Genomic DNA, 24,977 nt, shown 5'->3' on the forward strand with positions numbered 1-24,977 from the left:
ACTGTGCCTACTGCACAACTGATATTTAAGGCCCCTGAGCACAACCTAAAACATCCTTAGCCAAGGTGGTGCCGAATCGCTGGAGGAACAAATTTATGTCACCCCTACACAGGTGAAAGAAATGAAATTGAATGTCGGTTGCACTCCTTGTTAGGTCTCGATAGTCAGCTTACTGTCTCATAATATTCTTAGGGTGCTGTGGGATCCTCTCCCCTGATCAAAGGGATGTAACGTATACTATAAACAATGTGCCTTCCCACTGGAAGGTATATCCCAATTAGCACTCATCTGATAGCTTCAAACTTTAAAGACACGTAGTCAAGTGTAACTGTTCAATTACGACTGTTTTATTGACACAGTAGTAAATTTAAACTGTTTCCTCAGTGAAATCGTTATATTATTAATTCACTCCACTTGTACATTTCAATCTTGGTAACATCGTATTTGGGTCACAGGATTAAATCACAGGGTTAAATCCCAATGCATTTCGGGGCCTGCCCTTCCTCAGGGGCTACGCCCTATAAACAGAAATACAACCACTTAATAATATCTGAGCCAGAATGCTCCAAAAAGTGAAAAACTAAACACGAATATGCCAAGAACCATGCGAACATTAATCATGCCGTGTGAGCCACTCCGTGTAGCATGCGTTTGATATCTGATCTACTAGGGGTGCATAGATTAAAAATAGCGCTATAAACAGTAGAGTGCCCGAAAACATGCCGCGGTGAAAAGGTTGAAAAAATGGTGTAGCGATAAAGATCTGATTTTCGAAAAGGGTTATCATTGCGTGTTTAACCGTCTACATGCAGCGAAAGTGGGGCGCGAGCGCTCGTTTATAAAAACAAAATAAAGATCAACAAAGTTCAACTACCGTGACGCGTTACTCTACTAAAATGGTGCAAAGTGCATGGACACAAAACTACCAGTTTAAAATAGTGACATACCTGGTTTAACTCGCCTGTCGGCCATTATTATCCCTCATACCTTATTCAGTGAAGGGGGAAGTGATACCGTAAAGCCCCGGAAGTAAATAAAGAAACGAGCGTAATCGCAACTAATAGATGTTGAAGAAAGACTTATACTTGGAAATGCTCAACTGGTGATATACTACACATATCGACATGAAAATAATCAGATCATGGTTATAACGTATACCTGAATAATACTGATAAGGCAAATAATACAAAAATAATAGGATCGTTAAACAGGATGTGAAACATGAATCTAAACTAAAATTAAAATAATGTTAATCTAATCAACCAATGATTATGCCTCGGTTGTCGTTCCAGCACTATGATACTGAATAATGTCATCATCAATTTACAAATAACAACTGTACTCCACCCGATCATTCAAACCTGTTGGATGTAACGAGTTCAATTTAAAAATCCAAAACAATTCTCTTTGCAAAAGAAATTTTTTGTTATCACGACCACTTCGTGGTTGGATTTGTTCCAGAATTAGGAAACGTAGTTGACTGATGTTATGTCTGGATTTGTTAAAGTGTGTAGCTATGACTGATTTTGGATTATTTAATCTAATGTTACTCTTATGTTCTGTCATGCGAATTTTCATCTTTCGTTCTGTTTTGCCCACATAGATGAGTCCACACGGGCACTTGAGAAGGTATACCACAAAACTGGAATCACAGGTCGCTGTAACTCGTAATTTAATGGAAGTACCCTGAGTTGGGTGTGTCACTGTTGTGCCTTTAATAATGTTATTACAACTTCCACAGTTCAAACAGGGAATGGTGCCCTTATGTACATCTTCTGTTGTTTCATTATTGTGTTTCAACAGTTGTTGCAAGTTCATTGTACGTTGGTATGCAAATATAGGACTTTGATCAAAAATACCATTGAACTCCGTTTCTGCATGTAGCATTGGCCAATATTTTTTGATTGTTTGTTTGATTTTTGGCTTTTGGTTGAATATTTTGTTACAAATTCATTTTGTTCATGTCGTATTCCCAAATCACTCACAGAAAGTAGTTCTTGTCTGCTCTTTTTGTTAGCTCTTTCACTCGCTTGGCGTAACACTGTATCTGGGTATGCTCTTTGTTTGAATTTCTTCAACAGCTTCTCTTTATTTACCTGGTACAGTTCCTCAGTAGATGATATTCTCTTGATTCTGAGTAATTGAGAGTATGGTAAATGTTGTTTTAAACTCATTTGATGGAAGCTTGAAAAGTGTAACAGATTGTTTCTGTCTGTATTTTTGATGTATACTGAAGTTACCAAGGTATGATCCGTTATCATCACTTCCACGTCTAGAAAAGAGATACTTTGTTTGCCAATGGTGTGAGTAAACTGGATGCGGTCATTAACCATGTTCAACTCTTGTATTACTTCCAGTAGTTCTTCTTCTGCGCCTTTCCAGATAAGAAAGATGTCATCAATGTATCTTGTGAATATTACGGTGTTGTCCGTCCACTTTTTTTGAGAGAGAATGTGGTTAAGTTCGAAATGGTGCATGAACAAATTTGCATACGCAGGAGCTGCGCAATCGCCCATTGAAGTTCCGTTCAGTTGAGTGTAAAATTGATCATTCCATGTGAAATAGCTATGGTATAGCGTAAAGTGCATTAATTCCATTAAGAATACATTCAAGTTGATCTCTTTATCGCTCCTTAAGAGAAAGTATTCAAGTGCCTGAAGCCCTGAATTGGGTGGAATTGAAGTATATAATGCCTGTACATCCATGGTGCATAGAATGTATTCAATGTTTTCTGCCAATTTGATTGTGTCCAACTTTATTAAAAAGTCGGTTGTGTCCTGGACATATGTAGTCATTTGTCGTACTAGTGGTTGAAGATGCCGATCAATGTATTTTTCTATCGGTTCGTGAATGGAATTCCGAGTACTTACAATTGGTCTAAATGGGGGGTGTTGTAAGTTCTTGTGAATTTTCGGTATCATGTACAAATAAGGTATACTGGGATTTTGCTTGATGAGGAATTTTTTATCTCTCTCGTTGATAGTTCCGAGTTGTAAAGCTTTGTCAATGATGGATGTCAGTACTTGTTTAAAGGCTGAAGTGGGGTCAGAAAGTAATCGCATGTATACTTTGTCATCTGAAACGTGTACATCAACACTGTTTTCGTACAATGAGTTATTCAAAACCATTAATGCTCCACCTTTGTCAGCTTTACAGCATGTAATTGCTTTATTGTTGGCAAGTTTAGAGATTGCGGTTCTTTCCTTGATAGTCAAGTTACTGGCTTTCGATGTTTTCGATTTGAATATGTCATGAAGTTCTTTCCGTACAATTGTTTCAAAGGTATCCAATATTTTGTGACTCACAGGTGCTTGAAATGTGCTGTCTGGCTTGAGATCCATAAGGGTACCTTGATTGACTGGTTCAATGAATGTGCTCACATTCTTAAAGAAATGTTTAAGACGTAAGTTCCTCATGAATCTGAACAAACTAACTTGTGTCTCTAATTCATTGCTTTGATACGTAGTTACGTATGACATGCCTTTCTGTAGTGTTTTTGTTTTAAAGTTGGATAACTTGGTTGTAGAAATATTGATCACTAGGTTTTCTGGCTCCTGGTTGATTTGGCAATCGGTATGGTGTTTTGTCCGCCTGGATCGCCGGGTGGGACTTGGCTTCTTCCTAAAAAAGGAATAGTAGTTGAAGATGTTGTACCCCCATTTCTGGATGTAGTTGGTCGTCTCTCTTGGTTGATATTCAGGTTGCTTGATGTGGCGTCTTTGGTTTGTCGATTAGGTTGTGCTCTCTGTTGGGAATCATCAGACGATGATGTGTCATCAGTGAATCGGTTACCAAATTGTCGTCGTTGTCTACGCATTGCATATTCTTCTGCCCAGCTGTAAACTTCCCCTAACTTGTAGTCTACGGTATCTCGTTTGAATTTGCGTAATTTCCTCTCGTTTATTTCCGTTGTGTGTTTCTCTAGTTGGATATTGATATCCTCTAAAGTCTTTTGCCAATCATCCACAGACAATTTGTCACTTATTTCCTGTTTAAGTTGAGCGACTTCTTTTTCAAGTTCTTCTAATGCTTTTGAAAGCTCCTCGATAATCAGTAAAATTAGATCTAATGAGCATTTGTTAAGAATCCCATACCATCGTTCTGTAAACCGTGCATTGTTCTTGCAAAGTGTTGATTTTAATGGTATTCTTAAGCCTCTTGGTATTCTTTGGACTTTGTGGTAGCGTATCAATGTGCTGGCATGCAACCTCCGGTTGATTTCCCTTTTAGCGGCAAATAGTAATTGTTTTATGTTGGATTGTATAGATCCTGTGCTGGTGGAGATGCATTCTGGCTCCTGAATAAGAGAATATATCAGATTTGTATCCTCATTGGTAAATCCAAATGTATCGGCTTTGTTGCCAGTAATATTAGCAATGTCTTCGTATGACATTTTATTATTGGGTGCAGACACGTTGTGATCAAGAGAAAATGAATGAAATTGAAGGTCGGTCGCACTCCTTGTTAGGTCTCGATAGTCAGCTTACTGTCTCATAATATTCTTAGGGTGCTGTGGGATCCTCTCCCCTGATCAAAGGGATGTAACGTATACTATAAACAATGTGCCTTCCCACTGGAAGGTATATCCCAATTAGCACTCCTCTGATAGCTTCAAACTTTAAAGACACGTAGTCAAGTGTAACTGTTCAATTACGACTGTTTTATTGACACAGTAGTAAATTCAAACTGTTTCCTCAGTGTCCATGCACTTTGCACCATTTTAGTAGAGTAACGCGTCACGGTAGTTGAACTTTGTTGATCTTTATTTTGTTTTTATAAACGAGCGCTCGCGCCCCACTTTCGCTGCATGTAGACGGTTAAACACGCAATGATAACCCTTTTCGAAAATCAGATCTTTATCTCTACACCATTTTTTCAACCTTTTCACCGCGGCATGTTTTCGGGCACTCTACTGTTTATAGCGCTATTTTTAATCTATGCACACCTAGTAGATCAGATATCAAACGCATGCTACACGGAGTGGCTCACACGGCATGACTAATGTTCGCATGGTTCTTGGCATATTCGTGTTTAGTTTTTCACTTTTTGGAGCATTCTGGCTCAGATATTATTAAGTGGTTGTATTTCTGTTTATAGGGCGTAGCCCCTGAGGAAGGGCAGGACCCGAAATGCATTGGGATTTAACCCTGTGATTTAATCCTGTGACCCAAATACAATGTTACCAACATTGAAATGTACAAGTGGAGTGAATTAATAATATAACGATTTCACTGAGGAAACAGTTTGAATTTACTACTCTGTCAATAAAACAGTCGTAATTGAACAGTTACACTTGACTACGTGTCTTTAAAGTTTGAAGCTATCAGAGGAGTGCTAATTGGGATATACCTTCCAGTGGGAAGGCACATTGTTTACCCCTACACAGGTAACACCAGATCACATACGAGAAACACACGGCACCCAAAATGTTGGTCCTGCCAAAATTCTTGGTTGCATGCATACGCATGTTAAGAAGTATTACAAAAAAACACAACTGCTTCTCAATCTTGGAGAGACAAAGGCAATGTTTCACTAAAGTGAAAGGGGAGGGTCACACCTGAAAAGTTCAAGAAGCTGATATGTATCATGTTACCATCATTAGAAGTAATACTTTTACATTTTTATAATTTCTCCTTCACAACAGGCAACTTGGACAGTCTCACAACTAGAAACGTGGAAAGAGTGTTTCAGAGCATTTTATGCCCAACGCTGTAAAAAAGCTTATCTCCCAGTACGGCCCACATCAACTAGGGGGCACCACGCAAGCTCTCCATTTAGGATAGGCCTCTGAGAGTGACATTTCAATAATATGTTTATTTGAGACAGAAGTCCCTTTCTGATTGATAAGATGCTGGACAATGTGACTAACACATGCACTGCACGCAGACACCATAAACAAAGATGGGCAACGATCATATCAAGAAGCCCCTTGGCATGTATTCCTTTGTTAAGGTTGGATAAAAACACTTTTTGAAAAATACATTTTAGACTTGTCTTTAAACTTAGCACCTTAAGAACATTGTTAAACAATGGTTTAATTTGGAAAAGAACAAAGCCTATCACAGACGGGGACAAACTGTACACAAAGCAAAAAACAAAACAAAGGAAACACTAAAATGGGAAGGATAAGAAATCCAAGTATCAATTTTCTTACTTTGCAGAAGAGGGAAAGTAATGAAGGTACTAAACTAAGACAACAAGAATTGGTTGATAACCTCTAAGGCTCACACTCATCTCAAAGCACATATATCCCGGGTCAGAAATATTCTCCAATCTTTAGACAAAAACTTTGTTCGGTTGGAAAAGACTGCAGCAGTTTGGCGGGGGATTAAAGGTGCTCCCCAGGATTTCCTGAAGCAATTTAGGCTCTTAGATCAAACCATCAGAACCAAAGTACAAACGCTAATCAAACGATTCCTCTCTATCATTCCTGAATTGCTAATATATGAAACCTGGTGTTACAGAGGTGAAAAGAAACAAGGGAAGAAGGTGTCCCTTCCCGAAGAATGGACTCCTGCGCAGGAACAAGCCACCAAAGTGAGGGGCGAGTGAAACAAGTTGCACATAAAGAGAAAGGTACAATTGAGGCAAGAAGAAACACCATAAGCAGTGAAGGTCCACACCGCAGAGTGCAGGGATCCAACCAGACGTGTGGGACCCAAAAGCCGATAAATGAGGGGTTGAGGGTGCAGCTGTGAACCGAGAGGCGAGACATACGGATCAGACAGCTGTAGAGGCAAAGCTGAAGAGGTGTCCTAATTACACAATGGGGTTGAAGGAGGAACGAGTAGCTAGGTAGAAAAATCAGGAAAAGATGAAGGTTTCATAAGCATTTTCTCTAAAAGATGGTTGGACTTCGGGAGCCAAAGATTGGGAGCAGGTGCAAAGAACACAATCAAAAACCTGGTAGCACAGAAAATGAGAAGAGTGGGGAAAAATGCCTTCATGTGCTGTACAAAACCTCACACAGGCTTTCATCTTAACTCACTTAAAACTTTGTTTCATCAAATAGAGTTATGCAGAACACAGTACACAGATTTTCATTTTGCATTTATTATACAACGTGCATTTGTAATGTATTTTCCTTAATTGAATATTGCATATGTTTTGTTCTGTTAAATTCCTACATAATTATCTACAAATGTTTGGTTTAGAGCTACATTTGTTGCTGCAAAGTATATTAATTGGTTCCATTGTACATACAGCAAAAGCCTGTCAGTTCAACAAAGGCACATCCATTAACAGTAATGTGCGGTACTTTGCCTAAATATATATACACCTCGAAGTGAGTATACATTGATTCTGGCCCACATCTGAATGTTCCAGATTGTTAAAGTGTGCTATTTGCCATAATTGTACACTGCAGCATGCCAGAGTGTTTGGATGATGGCCAGCCAGGCCCTTGTAATTTCTTAATGGGGACTCTGCGTCACAAGTCCTGGATACTTACTGAATTAATTGTTATTGCTGTACCTAAATTATAGTTGAACCACAACCTTATTGAAACCTCTGCCATTGGAGGAAAATGAATGTTTACAGCTACTTAATGATAAAGTCAGCCCAGAAGAAAAAGGAAGTTGTGGTGCAGCCACCCACCTCACTCTGTGGCTCTTGGATGACTCTGTACAAAGCAGACACCAGAGCACTCCTCTCCTTCAGACTTGAAGCGTAATTTCCGACGGATGCCTCCGGAAGTGTCTGAAACAGACAAACAGACGAAACAGCTGAGGGTTCCAGTACATAATGTGATGTTTATATTAATATTCCAAAAGTGTACTTTCAGACTGAATGAGATCACGTTCAGCACTTGAACACACACTACAAGAGCAGCCTCACCAGGCATGACAGAGTCTACCTTTTCAATCAATCAAGATTTATATCGATCTGGTATAGTTCCTAAATGGATACTTAACATACAACAGAACACAATAAAATTAAACAAAATAAAAATATAAAAATGTAAATTCATTATAGTAAAAACAATTACATACATTTAACAGCAGAAAAAAGGAAATAGGCAGTCAATAAGGCTGATGACAACCCTGGAAAATCATGCGGTTCATTCAGTAGGAGGACAACTAGAATAAACGCTTCCTGAGGCTCAGTGCAGCTCTAAGAAATTGTGAGGTTGCCAAACGTTCGAAGGCGTACTTCAACTTCAATAGACAAATTAGTACTGGATGGCAATACCTCAGCCCTAAGTTCCTTCATACTGTACAAAAATATATGTATTTCTTGATACTCCACACAATCAGTAAAGAACCAATGCATGCATGAACAACTATCTAGAAACCTTATCACACAAGCCACCAGGAGCATAGAACTCAGGAACCCACCATTTGGAAAGCTAATAATTTCTGCAAAAATGTACCTTTTATTTTCTAGAACAGATGATGATGATAAACTATACATTAGAAATATGTTTTGCTTTTGATCCACGTCTCATCTTTTTAATTAATATATTTTCAACCCATGTACCAATCTTTTCAACATCTGAAGAGCGTGAAAGATCACTTTCTCATTTTTGATTTTATATATATTTGCACATACAATTCGGAGAATTACCTTTATTGGATTTTCAAAAGATTGAGTCAAATCATGTTTTTTCTCTCTCCTAGTTTACATTAATGTCCTATTTTAATGCATCTGATCCCCTAAAAAATGTGGTACAACATATGGGCACAAATTGCTTTAGACAGTCGGACCACTGGCTCCTGACGTTTGATGGCACTATCATTTAGGAAAATTGGCCAGCTCCTGGTGGAATCACCAATCAGACTAAAATGCAAGGTTGCAGCACACAAGCTTAAGCCTGTTGAAAAGCCATAATAATATGCATGATACTAACCAGACTAGATGAACAATACAGTTAACCAGCCGTTTCCTCTGTGCATGCATATCATATACAGCTCTAACATGCACAACCAAACTTTTTTCAAGTTGGCTCCTCTGTCTATGAAATAGTCTCCTTAGACATGTAAGGAGGTTGAGGATGGCCAGTCTGATGGTTGAGTAAGTGACCACAACCCAGCCATCTTCCTTGTCAGACTTCACATATGTACAGAATCTTCTCGAAGGGTTAGCATCAGATAGATAAACTCAGGAAGGTGTTCACTAAGGACAGGTGCAAGAAATTGGGTTACTGTTTGGGGGTGAAACCCTTCTCAAGCAGAAATCACAATGCGTCTCAGGGTTAAGTCACAGGCAAACCCTAAATTAACCTGTGCTCAACACTCGGGTACCTCAGTACAAAGTAGTCAGGCTGAATGTGCTAAATATTTGTGCAACGCTTCAAACAGTAACACAGTGACAACACACCACAAAAGAAGCCCACAACGGAGTTAGAAAAATAGAGTACGTTTTAATCAATAAAACAAGACCAAAATGACAAAAATGTAATCAGTAGAACCGGAGATTTTATTCAAAAACAGCGCCAAAAGTCGTAAAGCGACAACTATGGATATCTGGTTACATCGTCGGGACAAAGTCACAAGTTCAGGTTGACCATGACGGAGCACGGAACAGCTACAAGGACCTAGGTAGGCCCTCTGAACAAAATACCTTCAATCCTGATTTGCGGAGCATTCAAGAATCCACTAATAAGTATTGCCCAGCCGAAGCAATGTGTTGGTTCCAAGATGTGGCATGGCTGCGGGGCGAGGTCCTGTTTAGTTATAGAAGATCCCGTAGACGAGGGTTTGCGATGGGAAGCCCGGAGTCGGGGACGTGAAGCCCAGTCAGGGCGATGTGTCGGTTATGAGAAGATGTGAGGCTGTGATGAGATTCCTACATCTGCATCGAGGCTGCCATCAATGAGAGATGCAAGGGCCTGCGCTGAAGATGCGTTGCGTAGTGGTAGTTCCGAAGGCGATGCAGGTCTTTGCGACAGGTCCAATCCATGCAGCAGCAGATATTCGCTGGTACCGCTCAGGGATAGCCCATGCAGTAGAGGAGATGCATCGGTTCCACAGGATACACAAAGGCTGGCAGTGCACCTTCCGCCCATTTCTAAGGGTCCCTGACTGGGGTGGTACCACTTGGCAGGGTAGACTCACAGATGGTAGAGTCCAGGTGCAAGGTTGTTGGAAGCCTGTTATTTCCCTGAGGCTTCAGATCAGGAGGCCAACCAACTAGATCTTGGAGTAACTCTGGGGCTCAAGCCATGCAGATCCAGTCCTTCTTACCCAGGCAAGAGGGCAGCAAGTCAGTGCAGCAGGGCAGCACTTCCTCCAGAGCAGCAGTCCAGGAGAGTGGCAGTCCTGGTAGCAGCACAGCAGTCCTTCCTGGCAGAGTATCCACAGATCCAGAAGTGTACTGAAGAGTTGGTGTCTGAAGTCCAGTATTTATACCCAATTGAGCCTTTGAAGTAGGTTTGAAGCTTCTAGAGGTTTCACTTTGAAGTCCCCAGGCTTCCTGCCTCCCCTGGCTCCAGACTAGATACAGGGGGAAGGAAGCCCTTTGTGTGGAGGGAGGACAAATTCAAATGGAAGTGGGGCAGTCCCCATCTCCTCTCTACCATCCTGCTAGTGATGGCCCATCCAGACACACCTAATCTCCCTATTGTGTGTGCCTGTCTAGGAGGAATACACAAACCTCAACTGTCAGCGACATCCAGTCATGTAACCCAGATAGAGGCTACATGCATCAAATGGCTAATGCAGGAAAATGCCAACTTCTAAAAGTGCCATTTTCAAAATTGTAACTTAAAATCTGACTTCACCATAAGTTAGGATTTTAAATTATAATTCAAGAGACACCAAACATGAACTGATCAGCTATTCCTATTTGGAAATTACACTTATAAATTGTAATAATGTAACTCCAATGTTGGGAAAGGTAGGCCTTGCAGTAATGAAAAATGCATTTAAGAGTTTTTCACTACCAGACCATGTAAAACTTAAAAGTACTTGTCCTACCTTTAAAAACACAGCACCCTGTCAAGGGCCTACAGTAGGGCTGACTTATATGTACAAAAAGGGAAGGTTTGGGACTGGCAAAAGGTTTATTTTGACAGGTTGACATTGCAGTTATGAACAGACACAGCTGCCATGGCAGACCGAGACATGTTTAAAGGGCTACTTAAGTTGGTGGCACAATCAATGCTGCTGGCCCACTAGTACCATTTAATTTATAGGCCCTGATCACATGTAGTGCTACCTTACTAGGGACTTATAAGTAAATTAAATATGCCAATTGGGGATAAGCAAATATTACCATGATTTAAGTAGTAAGCACACACACTTTAGCAATGGTTAGCAGTGGTCAAGGGCACAGAGTCCTAAGGTCAGACAAAATAGAGGAGGAAGGCAAAATGTTGGTGGCAAGACTACCCTAAGTTAGACCAGTCTAACAGGCAAGCATGATTGAAGGATACTTATGTTGCTGAGCTACAAAATATTTTGTCCAACTTGACCCTCTTTCTCTAAATGTCTAAAAAAGCATCTGCATCCAAGCTTACTAATTTAGTTTGCTAAAGGCCGTAGGAAGGGTTAGGCAAATCCCTTAGCTGTGTTTGAGGAGGTGGCCAGGTTAGTAATCTAAGAAGCCAGAGTAGTTACTTTTACCGCCAATTGGATAGGACAAAGTCCTATCAAATGGATGTATAGAGTCAGATGATAATTATTAATTTCCCCAAAATAATATTAGTTATTTGCTCTAGATTCAGAAGTTTCACCTTGTAACTGTTCACAAATCTTTTCTGCTTTGTACACAGTTTCTAGACACATATCAACAGAGTGCAGGATTAGAATCTCGAAAGATACAAGCGTGAAACGAATAGTTTCTTACCTGTCGGTGTAGTTTTGCAGCTTGAATATCTTTCTGGATTCACTATGCTGTGCATTATTCCGCGATCTTGTGGTTGGGTCCGGATTCGTAGTCTTTTCTTTCTTTTTTTTTTTTTTGTAGCCCAGGTGGGCGGCGATGACCCACCATGTGGTGCACCTCCCGTGACGTCGTCGTGCTTCCTGCGGAAGTCCCACCTTTGGGGCGCCATCTTCGGGTTCTTTTTTCCTTTCCTTTTTTTTTTTTTTTTTTTTTTTTTTAAAACCCTAGGCGATTGATTAATCCTTCTTGTCCATTTTTTCGTGTACGTTTTCATTTCTTTTGATCTTTTCCATTTTACCCCCTCTTCCTCCAGCCTCATCTTCCTGGCGGAGGTGGGTGGGTTCGCTAGTGAATCCAGAAAGATCTTCAAGCTGCAAAACTACACCGACAGGTAAGAAACTATTCGTTTTGCAGCGTGAATCTTTCTGGATTCACTATGCTGTGCATAGACTTTGTAGCGGTTTTCCTAATTTTGTGGCGGCTGGGTGGTAGATGAGCGTTGGTCGTTGAAAATGTGTTGAAGCACCTTCTGTCCAACCTGTGCTTCCTTGTTCATCTGAATGTCCACGCAGTAGTGTTTCGTGAACGTGTGCACAGATGCCCAAGTTGCTGCGAGACATATGTCCTGGATGGGCGTGTTCGCCAGGAAGGCCACGGTGGCCCCCTTCTTCCTTGTGGAGTGCGCCTGAGGCCCCTCCGCTAGCTCCTGTCCAGCCTGTTTGTGGCAGAATTGAATAGTGAGGCAATCCACCTAGCGATGGTGCCCTTAGTCACTGGCCTACCCATGAAGCTAGTAGCAAAGGACACAAACAGCTGCTTCGACTTCCTGAGTTCCTTGGTTCTCTCAATGTAGTGCATCACCGCTCTTGTTGCGTCGAGGGTGTGCAGGGCCTTTTCTGCGTTTGAAGTCGGGTTTTGGAAGAAACTTGGTATCTGAATACTCTGATTCATGTGGAACGCCGACACCACCTTGGGTCCGTCCTCAGGACTATTCTGTCCTTGTGAATCTGAATGTAGGGTTCCTGTAGGGTTAGTGCTTGAAGCTCGCTCACCCTGCGTAGTGAGGTTATGGCCACCAGAAAGGCCGTTTTCATCGTCAACATCTGCAGTGTGGCCTTGTGAATGGGTTCAAACGGTGCCTTCATGAGCTCCCTCAGAACCACGTTCAGATCCCATGCCGGCGGCGGCAACCTTTTCGGGGGGGGGACATCCTTTTGGCTCCTTCCATGAATCTCTTCACCACCTGCGAGGTGAAGAAACTTCCACCCTTTTCACCTCTGGTGTAGGCCACGATCGCCGCTAGGTGTACCCTTCGGGAGCTCGAGCAGAGGTTACTCTTTAGAAGGTGTGTGAGGTACCTCAGTACTGTTGAGTCTCTTGCCATTCTGTTTTGCAGGCCCTTTTTCCTGCACCACACAGTGAATCTCTTCCATTTTGCGCTGTAGCATTTTCGTGTAGTTGGTTTCCTTGCCTCCCGTAGCACTCGCATAGTGCTCGGAGGCAGTCTTAGGTGTGCGAACTCTAGGTCTTCAGGAGCCATGCCGCCAGGTTGAGGGTCTCTGGCTCTGGGTGCAGGATCTCTCCGTTTTGCATTGAGAGCAGGTCCTTCCTCCTCTCGAACCTGTATGGATTGCCTTGTGCCATTTCTTGAATTTGTGAGAACCATGTCTGCCTTGCCTACTGTGGAGCCACTAGGATCAGAGTCATGTTGCTGGTTCTGCACTTGTCGAGCACTCTGTGCAACAGGGGTATCGGTGGAAAGGCGTAGGCAAATGTCCTCGACCAGCTTATCCATAGGGCATTTCCCTTGGATTGCTGATCTGGTTGCCTGGACGCGAAGCTTTGGCATTTTGCATTTTGGCGTGTTGCAAATAGGTCTATTGTGGGAGTTCCCCATCTCCAGAAGAGTTTCTCCGTTTCCTGGCCATTGAGCTCCCACTCGTGCGATGCCGAGGTCTGCCTGCTTAGCCAGTCTGCCTCCACATTGTCCTTCCCCGGTAGGTGAATTGCCAGTATATCTATCCTGAGAGGTATGGCCCATCTCCAAATCTCCTGAGCTAGAGAAGAGAGAGGGAACGACTGTGTCCCCCCTTGTTTGTTGATATAGAACATTGCCGTGGTGTTGTCTGTTTGAACCAACACCCTCTGGTTGTACAGGTGCCTCTGGAATGCCTTCAGGGCTAGCAGGATTGTTTTCAACTCGAGGTAATTGATATGGCGAACCACATCTGCTGGAGCCCACACACCCCTCACTCTGAGGTTGTCCATGTGCGCTCCCCATCCCTTTTGCGATGCGTCCGTGGTAATGGACATTGTTGGGATTGGTGGTGTCAGGCTTCTCCCTGCTGTCATGTTGTCTCTGTTCCACCAAGTTATCTCCTCCTGCACTGCGTGCGTAACAACCACTAGATCCTCCCAACTTCCGTTTGCTTGTGACCATTGCTGTTGTAGCCATTCCTGGAATGGTCTCATGTGCAGGCGTACATTCGGCACCAGCTGGATACACGACGCCATCATCCCCATCATCTTGCTCACTGCCCTCACTGTCAGAGCTCGCCCCTTCTGGTAGAACCGCGTCTCCTTCAGTAGTGCATCTGTCCTCCTGTCGCTGGGCACTACTGAACTGTTGAGGGAGTTGATTTTCGCCCCCAGGAAAATCTTCACCTGCTCCGGTTCCAGCGATGACTTCCCCCAGTGGATCAAGAACCCCAGATTCGTGAGAGAGTCTGTTACGAGTTTTGCGTGCCTCTCGCACTTCTCGCGTGAGTTTGCCTTGACCAGCCAGTCGTCTAAGTAGGGGTAGAGATGGATTCCCTGTCTTCGTAGGTGGGCCGCGACCGCCAACAGGCATTTTGTAGACCCTTGGCGCCGATTTTAATCCGAAGGCCAGGGTTGTGAACTGGTAGTGTTCCTGCTCGATGTTGAACCTTAGAAGGCCCTTGTGTCTTCTGTTTATAGGGATGTGCAGGTAGGCATCCTTGAGGTCCACGGTGGCCATGAAGTCCCCGTCTCTTATTTGGGGCAGTACCTCCTGCAGCGAAGTCATTTTGAACTTTGGCGTTCTGATGAACTTGTTTAGGTAACGCAGGTCCAGGATGGGTCTGAGGTTTCCGTCTACTTTCGGGACCACGAAGTAGTTTGAGTAGACCCCTTTGTTGCGTTCTCTGAACGGCACTGCCTCTATGGCTCTCTTTTCTAGAAGTTTCCCTGTTTCTTCTCGGAGTAGTGCCAGTTCTTGGGCCGATCTCTGTCTTCCCTTTGGTTTCCTGTTTGGAGGTCTTTTCTCCAAATCTACGCAGTATCCGTACTGCATGATGTTCCGTATCCACTTGTCTGTGGTTATACGCCGCCACTCCTGAAGGTAGAACCTCAGTCTTCCGCCTATTGGTGTTGTATGCTCGTAGGCTTTTGAATATTCTCTTCCCCCTGATGTTAATTTTTTGCGCCTCACCCTTGGGGGCATGACGAGGGTAGGCGTCCTCTTGCGTGTTGAGTCACTTTGATGAGGGCTGTTTCCCCCCCTCTCCTCCTTTGGCCACGTCCGTTCCCTCTCCCGCGAAAGGACTGGCCCCGAGGTTGGTACTGCCAGTTTTGCTTCTGTTGACCTTGTCCGTGACTTTCACCCTGCTGACCCTGCTGGAACGTCTGGTGCGATGGCCCCTGCTGGCTTCCTCCCCTACCGTAGGGTCTCCTCGAGGGATTGCCTCGCCTCATTCCCCTCAGCTGTAGGGCCCCCATGGACCTCGCCGTTTCGTTTTCTTTTTTCAGCTGGGTGAGCTTCTCGTCCACTGTTGCTCCGAACAGTGTCTCTCCGTTGAAGGGGGTGCCAAGGATGTTGTTCTGCACCTCCGGTTTGAATCCCGAGATTCTTAGCCATGCATGCCTTCTCTCGGTGACCCCTATGGCCATGAGTCTTGCTGAAGTCTCTGCCCCGTCCAACGCCGTCTTTATACAGGACTTGGCGATGTTCTTGCCTTCGTCTATCAGGTGTGAGGCTCTCTGGCGGTATTCTTCGGGGAGGTGCTTTACTAGCTCCCCTATCTCGTCCCAGTGCTGGTACTGGTGTCTATTGAGGAGTGCATTGGAATTTGCCATGCGCCAGTGCATTGCGGCGTTCCTCTCGACCTTTCTTCCTGTGAGGTCTATCCTCCTGCTCTCCTTATCAGGTGGTGGGCCCGAAGTTGCTGGTACGTTGGCCCTTCTCCTGGCCGTGGAAGCTATGATGGAGTCGGCGGTCACGCTACCTTTGATGTAAGGGGGGTCCAGGGAAGAGTGCTTATACTTCTTCTCTGTCCTGGGCGTGATCGACCGGCAGGTCGCTGGTTCCTTGAAGGCTTCTCTCCCCTAATTCATCACACTTTGTAGCATGGGGAGGAACTGGCTCCTTGTCTGGATGGGGAGCAGGGTCTCGAGGAGAAAATCGGCTTTCGGCTTCTCCTCGTCGAGTTTGACGCCGAAGGCTGTCGCTGCGCTCCTGACCACCATATTGTACACCCCGATGTCGTCGGGTGGCGAAGGCCTCGAAGGGTACGTGTCCACGGGCTCCTCCGGGTTTTAGGTGTCGAGATCCTGCCATTCGATGTCGTGGCTGGTAGATGGCGCCGAGTCGTAGAACGACTGTTGGTCTTCTTCCTCGGCTTCTCCGTCATAATAGGTCTCGTCTTCCTCTTCGAGATCCCTTGTTAGGCCCTCGGTGTCGAATTCGTCCTCGACCTCGACGACGTCCGCCGATGAAACCGTTGGAATCTTGAATTCCTTCATCTTGGCGTCGAACTCCTTCTTCCTTTGAAGGATGTTCTCCATTTCGGCCTCGAGCCGCCTCTTCTTTTTCTCCATCTCGGAGATGCTTTCGGCGTCGACCGCGGGTCTTTTCGACGAAACTTGCGTCGACGTCGACCGTTCTTTCAGCGTCGATCGGCCCGTTTCCTGGGTTGTCTTCGACGACCCTTGCTTTTCGGCGTCTTTCGGCACCAGGGAGTCCTTTTCTAAGGATCCGCTCGGCCTCTTGTCCATGGTTCCCCCTTTGGTCGTCGAAGTTTTCGGCGCCGGGGCTCCCTTCGTGGACTTAGACTCTGATTTTCTCGAGCCACCCTCGTGTTTGAGGTCCTTTCTGTTTTGCGCTCGACGATTCTCTTACCTCGTCTTCTTTTTTCTTGTCGGTCTCTACGACCGTGAAGTTTTCGGCTGTCTCGGCGATGTTGTCCTCGTCGTCCGTGGAGAGGCCCAGATCGTAGAGCGACGGGGCCTTACCCTTGCCATCCATGCTGGCGTTGGCTCTTCTCTGCCGATCTCTCACCCTGAGCATCTTCGGCGCGAAGGCTGAGCAGGCGTTGCAGTCCTTACTCTGGTGTTCGACCGGTAGGCAGAGGTTGCAGACCGGATGCTGGTCCTTCTGCGCGAACTTGTGGTGGCAGTTTGGGCAGAACTTGAATGGCGTCTTGTCCATTGCGCTCAGGGCCTCTGAGTGCGCATTCTCCAAGGTCGTCGAAGAAAAAGGGCGCTGAACCTCCTTTCTTCGCGCTCCTGATGAAATCTCTTCCTTTCCTGTGATATCCTCTAGTATTTATCGCCGAAACTCGCTTTTCTTTCTTCTTCCTTCGAGTGTAATTCTGGAGCTTCCCGATGACGATCCAGACCCAACGGCGGAAAAAATAATCTGAAGATGGAGCCCCAAAGGTGGGACTTCCGCAGGAAGCACGACGACGTCACGGGAGGTGCACCAAATGGTGGGTCGTCGCCGCCCACCTGGGCTACAAAAAAAAAAATAAAAAAAAGAAAGAAAAGACTACGAATCCGGACCCAACCACAAGATCGCGGAATAATGCACAGCATAGTGAATCCAGAAAGATTCACGCTGCAAAACAAAAGCTTCATAATTTGTTTGTTTGCTTGACCAGGCCACTGTTTCGCACTCAATTTTCAATAACAGCAATTGCAATGATCTGCCTAACTACAGGTCAATTTTGTTACTTGATTATATTGCAATATTTTATGTAAAACTCTCCATGCTTCAGGCCTGAACAACTGAGGCAAACATCATGTTGAACCTCAAGGCAGGTATCAAAGCATGCATAGGAAACACTGATCAAATGATTATCCTTTACTGTGCCCTGTACAAAACAAATAACTTAGATTTTGAAAGGAGTTGGAAAACAATCAACACCGCTGAATGATCTACACTTTAGGCACTCTTGGATTGAGATGCCGACCCCTCTTTATTTAAAAGAGTTGCTGAATTGTATTCAAGTAATGTTCAGGGGGTTGTGGCATGTGTGGTGCAGCAATCTATTCTAGCAAGACCCCTTTATCACAGCCAGCATGAGAACCGTATTCGGGGTGCTCTTACCCTCTCAATGGGGACATATCACTTTCAGTATCTGGATCATAGCTCACAGGACTTTACAATCACTTCACAAATATGGCAATAAGGGGCAACAATACATGGAAACCTTGCAAGTTGCTCTGTGTTAATTTCTGCCAAACAGATTGCATTAGACTTTCAGCACCAGTACCATTTTTTCTTCTTTTAACCGCCCTCAGATTTTAGTATCCTTTCACTAGTGTTGTGAAAGGAATTTGGACCTCGGCCAATCCTTCCATCCCTTTAATCTGCTATAAGCATAAATGAGAGTAATTCAAGCATTCAATCCATCACCTTGCCGTTTTTGCATTTGATGCCCTAAGTCAGTGGTTCCCAAACTCTTGACTCCTGAGGACCCCCGCTGAATCACTACTGGAGTCCGGGGTCCCCCAAGCAATTTCTACAATTTCGGGGGCCGATTTCAGGGGGGGGGCTGAATCTTTAAGCAATCGGCAGAGTGGAGCTGCAGGGGCTCTTAGAAGGGGTGAAACAACAGTAAGGCCTCATTAACGTGCAAATGGTCTTTAAAAGACCTGTGAAGTACTCGGGGGCGGCTGTGTGTGTGTGCCTGGGGTGCCACACAGGTGGGGGAGGGGGCGGTTTTGTATATGCACTGCCAGCAACCTGCCAGGCCAGTGAGTGCAGAACACTTGCATCACCCTCTCTCTGCCTGCCATTGCGCTCCACAGGGCCGGCTTTAGTGCTGGTGGCGCCCTGTGCGACAATGTTTGTTGGCGGCCCCCCAATGACCACCTCCACCGAGGAGTCTCTCACTAGCACCCTTTAACAGTGACGAAGTCTCCATAACCACACTCTCAGATGCATTGAATTAGTTATATAGCGCCACTCATACCAGTGCATGGTCTCCGGGCACTTTACATCACACACACATTACACAGAGACAATCAATCATACGTGTGTAAATCAGTGTATAGGAAATGTTACATAAGCCAAAAGACTAACAAGTGTAGGAGTCACATGTCATCCATACTGGTAGGCAGTATAGTTTAAGAGTGCTTGGTGTGGAGAAGCACAAACTCAGAGTCGAAAAAGAAACAGCATAGTTGGGATTTCTCTTTAATAATAAGAATCAATTTCTAGCCAAATTAATCCTTTTTGCAACATTAATCAATGTTCTAATAATGTATTCTTTGCAGTGTGTATGCAGTTCTGGGATGAAAGTTAATAGCTCACTATAGTGTTTTAGGACTTTAAGTTATACATTGCAAGTAACAAAAGGAGGTTTCTTTTGAAAGCAGTAACCTGCTGATCTGTACATCATTCGCACTCTGTAATCACTTGGTACACGTTCTTTGCAGCAGGCATATTAACCCTCTGCACTAACTTCACATAAGTCAAAACCTCAACTATGCAAAATGCTGATCTCTCTCGGACGATAATTAATCACAGGAGTTATTGTGACATTTATGTGAGGCCTGGTAATTGCCGGAAAGAAACGCTGCAGCAGGTGCTTCAAAAGCGTAATAAACGTTCAAGCACGGCGCCCCCAGGAAGCCAGCACCCGGTGCGGTGGCAACGGTCGCAACGCCCTAAAGCCGGCCTTGGCGCTCCATGCTTCTGAAAGGTAAGAAAAACACGTGCATTTGCGTTTTAAATGTCCGATCCTGCAGCAGCACACTTCCAGGGCCCATACATGGCAGTAACCAGATTCAAGGCCCCATTCTCCCGATTTTTTTTTACAGAATCTCCCACTTTGCTCTCCTGAAATGTTGGCATGTATGGGTAAGTACACCCGGCCTCAATAAACACAGCGTCCTAATTCCCCTGGCCTTGCCCACTAGCTGTAAATTGTAAATTAATTAAAAATAAACACTCACGTGCTCCTCAAGTGGTCCGAGGTGCCGGAATGCTGGTGTTCTTAGCCGAAAGCGGGCGTTGGGTGGCAAAATGCTCCTGGGCTGGCCGCAAACGCGAGGGAAGACACACTGCCGTGCGAGCGTGCGCCCCTATAAAATAATAAGCCAATCACCCTTCAGCTTCCACCCTAAAGCTGAAATGGTGATTGGCCCGATTCTTTTTGGTCCTGCCGCCCCTGCGCTGTCATTCAGTGCTTGTAGCCGTAGTAGCGCATGGGCGCTTCAATATTTAATACGATCCAGTCCGCGGACCCCCTGGGAATGTGTCACGGACCCCTGGGGGTCCGCGGCCCACAGTTTGGGAAACGCTGCCCTAAGTGAACCAGGTATGGCCAAATGTGGGTCCCGGGCTAACTGTGCCACTGGAACCAAACTATACCCAGCTGAAGAGCCCATACCAAGTTCAAAACCAGCCCTGGGTTGATTGTATTCCGGTTCAGGGAGGACCTGGCATAGCGGTTCGGGCTGGACTGTTCCCATGAGTAACAGTGTCAAGACTGAGTTGCATATGGCTGGATCCCAACTGAGGCAGCATGGTGGGCGAAAAGCAATGGATTGGGATGCAGCCCGAGTAATTAGCAGTAGCTGAGATAAATTCAAGCATTGCATCATCACCTTATTTTAGTATTTGACGCCCTAGTGCACCAGGTACGCCCAAATGTGGGTCCCAGACTCACTGTACCACTGAAACCAAGCTATAGTCGACTGAAGAGCCCATAACAAGGGTGAAACCGTTTCTGGGTTGCTTATGTTCCAGTTCAGGGAGGACCTGGCCTAACAGTTCGGGCTGGACTATTCCCATGTAATGTAATACGACATTTATATAGCGCAACTTGCACTCCAAGGAGCATCTTTGCGCTGTGCAGAACCCGGAGAAGTAAACTAACCAATTAACTGCAAATGATAAAGGCAGACAGGGAATCAGATCAGAGACTTGCACAGGGTGTTCAGAGGTGGTAAAGATCCAGGTTTTTAAGGCCTTCCTAAAATGGGATTCAGATGTAATCTGATGAAGATGAACCGGAAGTTTATTCCAGGCCTTTGTGCCTATCACTATAATTGATATTCCTCCCTTCAGATCCAATCTAAAAGCTGGTATTTTCAACAGGTTGGCGTTTGATGATCTTAAACAGCGAGATGGAGTGTATTGTTTATATCTGGTTTGAAGATATTGAGGGCCCATGGAGTGGAAGGCTCTAAAGGTGATAATAAGGACCTTGAAGAGGACCCGTTTATGAATTGGCAGCCAGTGAAGTTTTTGTAGCGCCGCCAATGCGGATGACCTCCTTGGCCACCTCAGCACTAATCATGCTGCAGCATGCTGGACCATCTGCAGCTTGTGGAGGTCTGACCTGTTGGTACCCTCATATAAGCTATTGAAGCAATCTATCCTAGAAGTAATTAAGGCTACAGCAACTGTCTGCCTAGCTGAGATGGGCAGCAAATCAAAACATTTCTTTAAGCTTTTGATGATGTGAAAGCATGTGCCAGCTACTGCCAAAGATTGCTGTTTAAAGGAAAGGTTGGTGTCGAATTTTATTCCCAAATTCCTAACCACGCTTACTGTGTTAGGAGGAGGGGTGGTGTTTACTGGCCACCAAAGTATGGGAGAGAAAAAAAATTCTTTGCCCAAAGGTAGAATTTCCGTTTTTTCAGAATTACATTTAAGATGGTTTTTCCTCATCTAATCAAAGGTTGTGGTAAGACACAGGCGGAGATTTTCTTCCGAATGGGTGGTGGTTTTGTCCAAGACCAGAATTAACTGCGTATCGTCCGCATATGAGATGGTCTCAATGTTAAAGGACGATATCAGCCTGATCAGTGGAACCATATATGCATTGAAAAGAGTAGGGCTTAAACTTGACCCCTGAGGAACTCTGGAAAATATTAACTTTTCTTGTGACTTGTATTTTCCTAGCGTGATCACTTGTCTGCAATCTTGCAGGAAATTCTTTAACCAGGCTAGGACAGTACCGGAGATGCCGAAATCTGCGAGACAGTCCACAAGGATGGTATGTGAGACCGTATCGAAAGCAGCCGACAGGTCTAATACCACCAGGACTGCTCTTTTTCCTTGGTCAAGTGCTGCTCTTAGGGATTCCGCTGTGTATAATAGGGCAAACTCTGTGGAATGCTGAGCTCTGAAGCCAGACTGATTAGAGAGAAGCAGATTTGCTTCTTCCAGATATGTTGTAATTTGTGTGTTAACGAATTTCTCTGCGATCTTACTCAGGCTTGGTAAGAGTGAGATGGGGCGTAGATTGGAAAGGGTAGCAGGATCCACCAGTTGTTTCTTTTGGAGTGGTTTTACAGCTACCAGTTTCCAATCTGCCGGGATCTTGGCTGTTACTAGCGAAGAATTAATTATGTTATTAATATTAGGGTTAACAATGTCAATAAGAGCATGTAGTAATGTGGGGGGACATGGGTCAAAAGGTGACCCTGATTTCAAGTTTAGGATTGCCTGACGCCAATCTTCCAGATTTATTGGGCCAAAAGTTCCATACAGGTTCTCGCCAAGTTTGCTGAAACCTCACTATTGAAGGGTGTAGGGCTGGGGGTGGGAAATCAGTTTGAAGCGTCCGTACTTTGTTAAAAAAGTCTGCAATATTGTTACATAGGCATTGAGAGGGAGGAATCTCTTGTTGTAGCGATTTAGGATTAGTGAATAAATTTACTATTTTAAAAATCGCTTTATGGTTGGTTATAGTGGATTTAACTGCCTCAGTATAATAGAGTCTTTTTGTCGTCTTAATCAATACATGATATTCTCTGGGAGCTGTTGTAAAGTTCTTTATTTCGGTTTCCTCATAATTTCTACGCCATTTGCGTTTCATAAGTCTGACACGGATTTGCAACCATGAAGCAGGGGGGTTCTTGCTTGGGCGGTCATGATGTGGAATCGAGGTTACCAACCTATCTCTCAGGGTGTGCATCCACTGTCCAAACTGCTGAGTGTCTGTTATAGGATCTCCGGATACAATGGGTCTGCATGCCAGAGCATCTGAGCATAGATCTGGATGCACTATTAGTTCCTTCCACCTGGGCTTATCCTGTTGATGAGCCATGCCGCATTCCTTAGACGGAGTCCTAGTCTTTACCAAGATCTCAAAAGGAATGAATTTATGATCTGTCCAAGTTTGTGTGACCGGATGCTTGGATGAAATTGGAACAGATGCAGTCCAGCGTATGGCCAGCATTGTGTGTGGTGGATAAAGAACGTTGTTTTAGGCCAAGTATGTCCATTGTCTCCTTGAAACAGATAGCCCCTGGGTCATCCTGAGAATCAAGGTGAAGGTTGACATCACCTAACACCCATGAGTAACAGGGTCAAGACTGATTTGCATATGGCTGGGTCAAAACTGAGGTGGCACGGTTAGGTGAAAAACAATTGATTGGGATGGTCCGCAAGAGACTGCCAGCTGCAGAGATTAATTGAAGCACTTCAGCAATCACCTTGTTGTCTTTGCACATATTCACTGATACATACTCCAGCTCCCGATACTAGCAGTACTGATGGCTTTGTTTCCCCTATAGGCACAGTATCTGGGATTGTTTTATTGCTTCTCTTACACTTTCCTCCATAGTTCCACAGAGTTTTGCGCCCAAGTCTAAACCCTTCGTTCTATACCAATAGAATGGTATGGCGCACTTGATAATTTGTACCAATACTGCTGTTCTATTAGTTCTCAGTGGGTAATGACAGGTAACTCAGGTCTTGGCTGGCTACACTGTATTGTTGTATTAAGAGCCACACTCCAGTTTGGACTTTCGTCTGAATTTGGGAGATGAAGGGATTGTGCAGAATTCTGAATATAACAGATTGAAATTAGGTCCTTTGCCAACTAAACCCACGTATTCTTTAATTTTTTTTCATGAGAACACTAGGCATGACATTCACGGTGCCAAACATTTTAATATGGATGAACTAGGTATTCATTAAAATGTCACCTCTTCAGACCCTATGGGAAGTAATTCAGTAACAGTCAATTTGGATTTAACATCTCGCATATAAACTCTAAACTTCTTGATCACCAGTAATGTAGGGTGAGAGTGGAAGTGGATGGAAAAGAGCGAATTACAAACTTAACAATTCATCTTGTCCAATGTGGTTCATATCCACACAAAACCTAACCAACCACTTAACAATATATAAGGTGGTATCATTTAATCGTAACATGACCACATCAAGAAAGGATTCCGCTGCATCAGTCGGACACAAAATATGCTGCTGTCCCTCATTTACTACTTGCAGCCTTCTAGGGCGCCATGAGGCTGCAACGAGTGCAGTCGAAATAATTTTCCTTCCTGATGACCTACACTGCGTGCTTCCTCAACAGGCCTGGTTTACTGTAATCTAGGAACCTGAGAACATGCTTCCCCTCAGTGGAAGCTATATACCAAATGGCCTCTCTCAAGACTCTTTCCACAGCAAAGCACTTTTCTGCTATGACCATTTCTCCAGATACTAAACCTCCTTTCACTTTCTTGGTAGGCGGTCTGAACGCCTTGTGAACTGTATCTTCAGGTAAGGCTCAGCTATGAGAATCTACTTTAAAAAACAGACCTCTGGGTTAGGACAGTGAGGTTCCTCTTCTGTCACCTGGGCAGATACACCCAAAAGATGGATGTTAGTGGCACTTATGTTTTGGGATTAAAATTTTATGTAGGTTATGGAACTGATTTTAAAGGTCTGATGTGATGTCTCAACGTCTTTCAAGTCTGTCATCTTTAAAACTTTCTTAACAAGATCCATCAGTTTAACCTACATTCTGGTCACTTCTCCATAAAGACAAAGATGGCATCAATGGAGGTAACTTTCCTTTCAGTGTTACAGCTGGTACATTAAGCTAGTGATGCTGGTCAGCCCACATCCACTTTTGAACCAGTGCAAGGTGCCAGACTTGGGAGTC

The 24,977-nt window shown here is 44.3% G+C and overlaps 1 protein-coding gene across 1 annotated transcript in view; it reads right to left on the reverse strand.

The window, feature by feature from the left end:
- The window catches only part of HYCC1 (hyccin PI4KA lipid kinase complex subunit 1), a 410,819-nt gene that overhangs the window by 252,724 nt on the left and 133,118 nt on the right, over nucleotides 1-24,977 (reverse strand). The window contains exon 3 of the mRNA XM_085631524.1: nucleotides 7,597-7,698. Coding sequence (XP_085487650.1) covers nucleotides 7,597-7,698 — 102 coding nt within the window. The remainder of the gene's footprint in view (nucleotides 1-7,596; nucleotides 7,699-24,977) is intronic.

This window comes from Triturus cristatus, chromosome 10 (assembly GCF_964204655.1).
Source record: "Triturus cristatus chromosome 10, aTriCri1.1, whole genome shotgun sequence".
Lineage (NCBI taxonomy): Eukaryota > Metazoa > Chordata > Amphibia > Caudata > Salamandridae > Triturus > Triturus cristatus.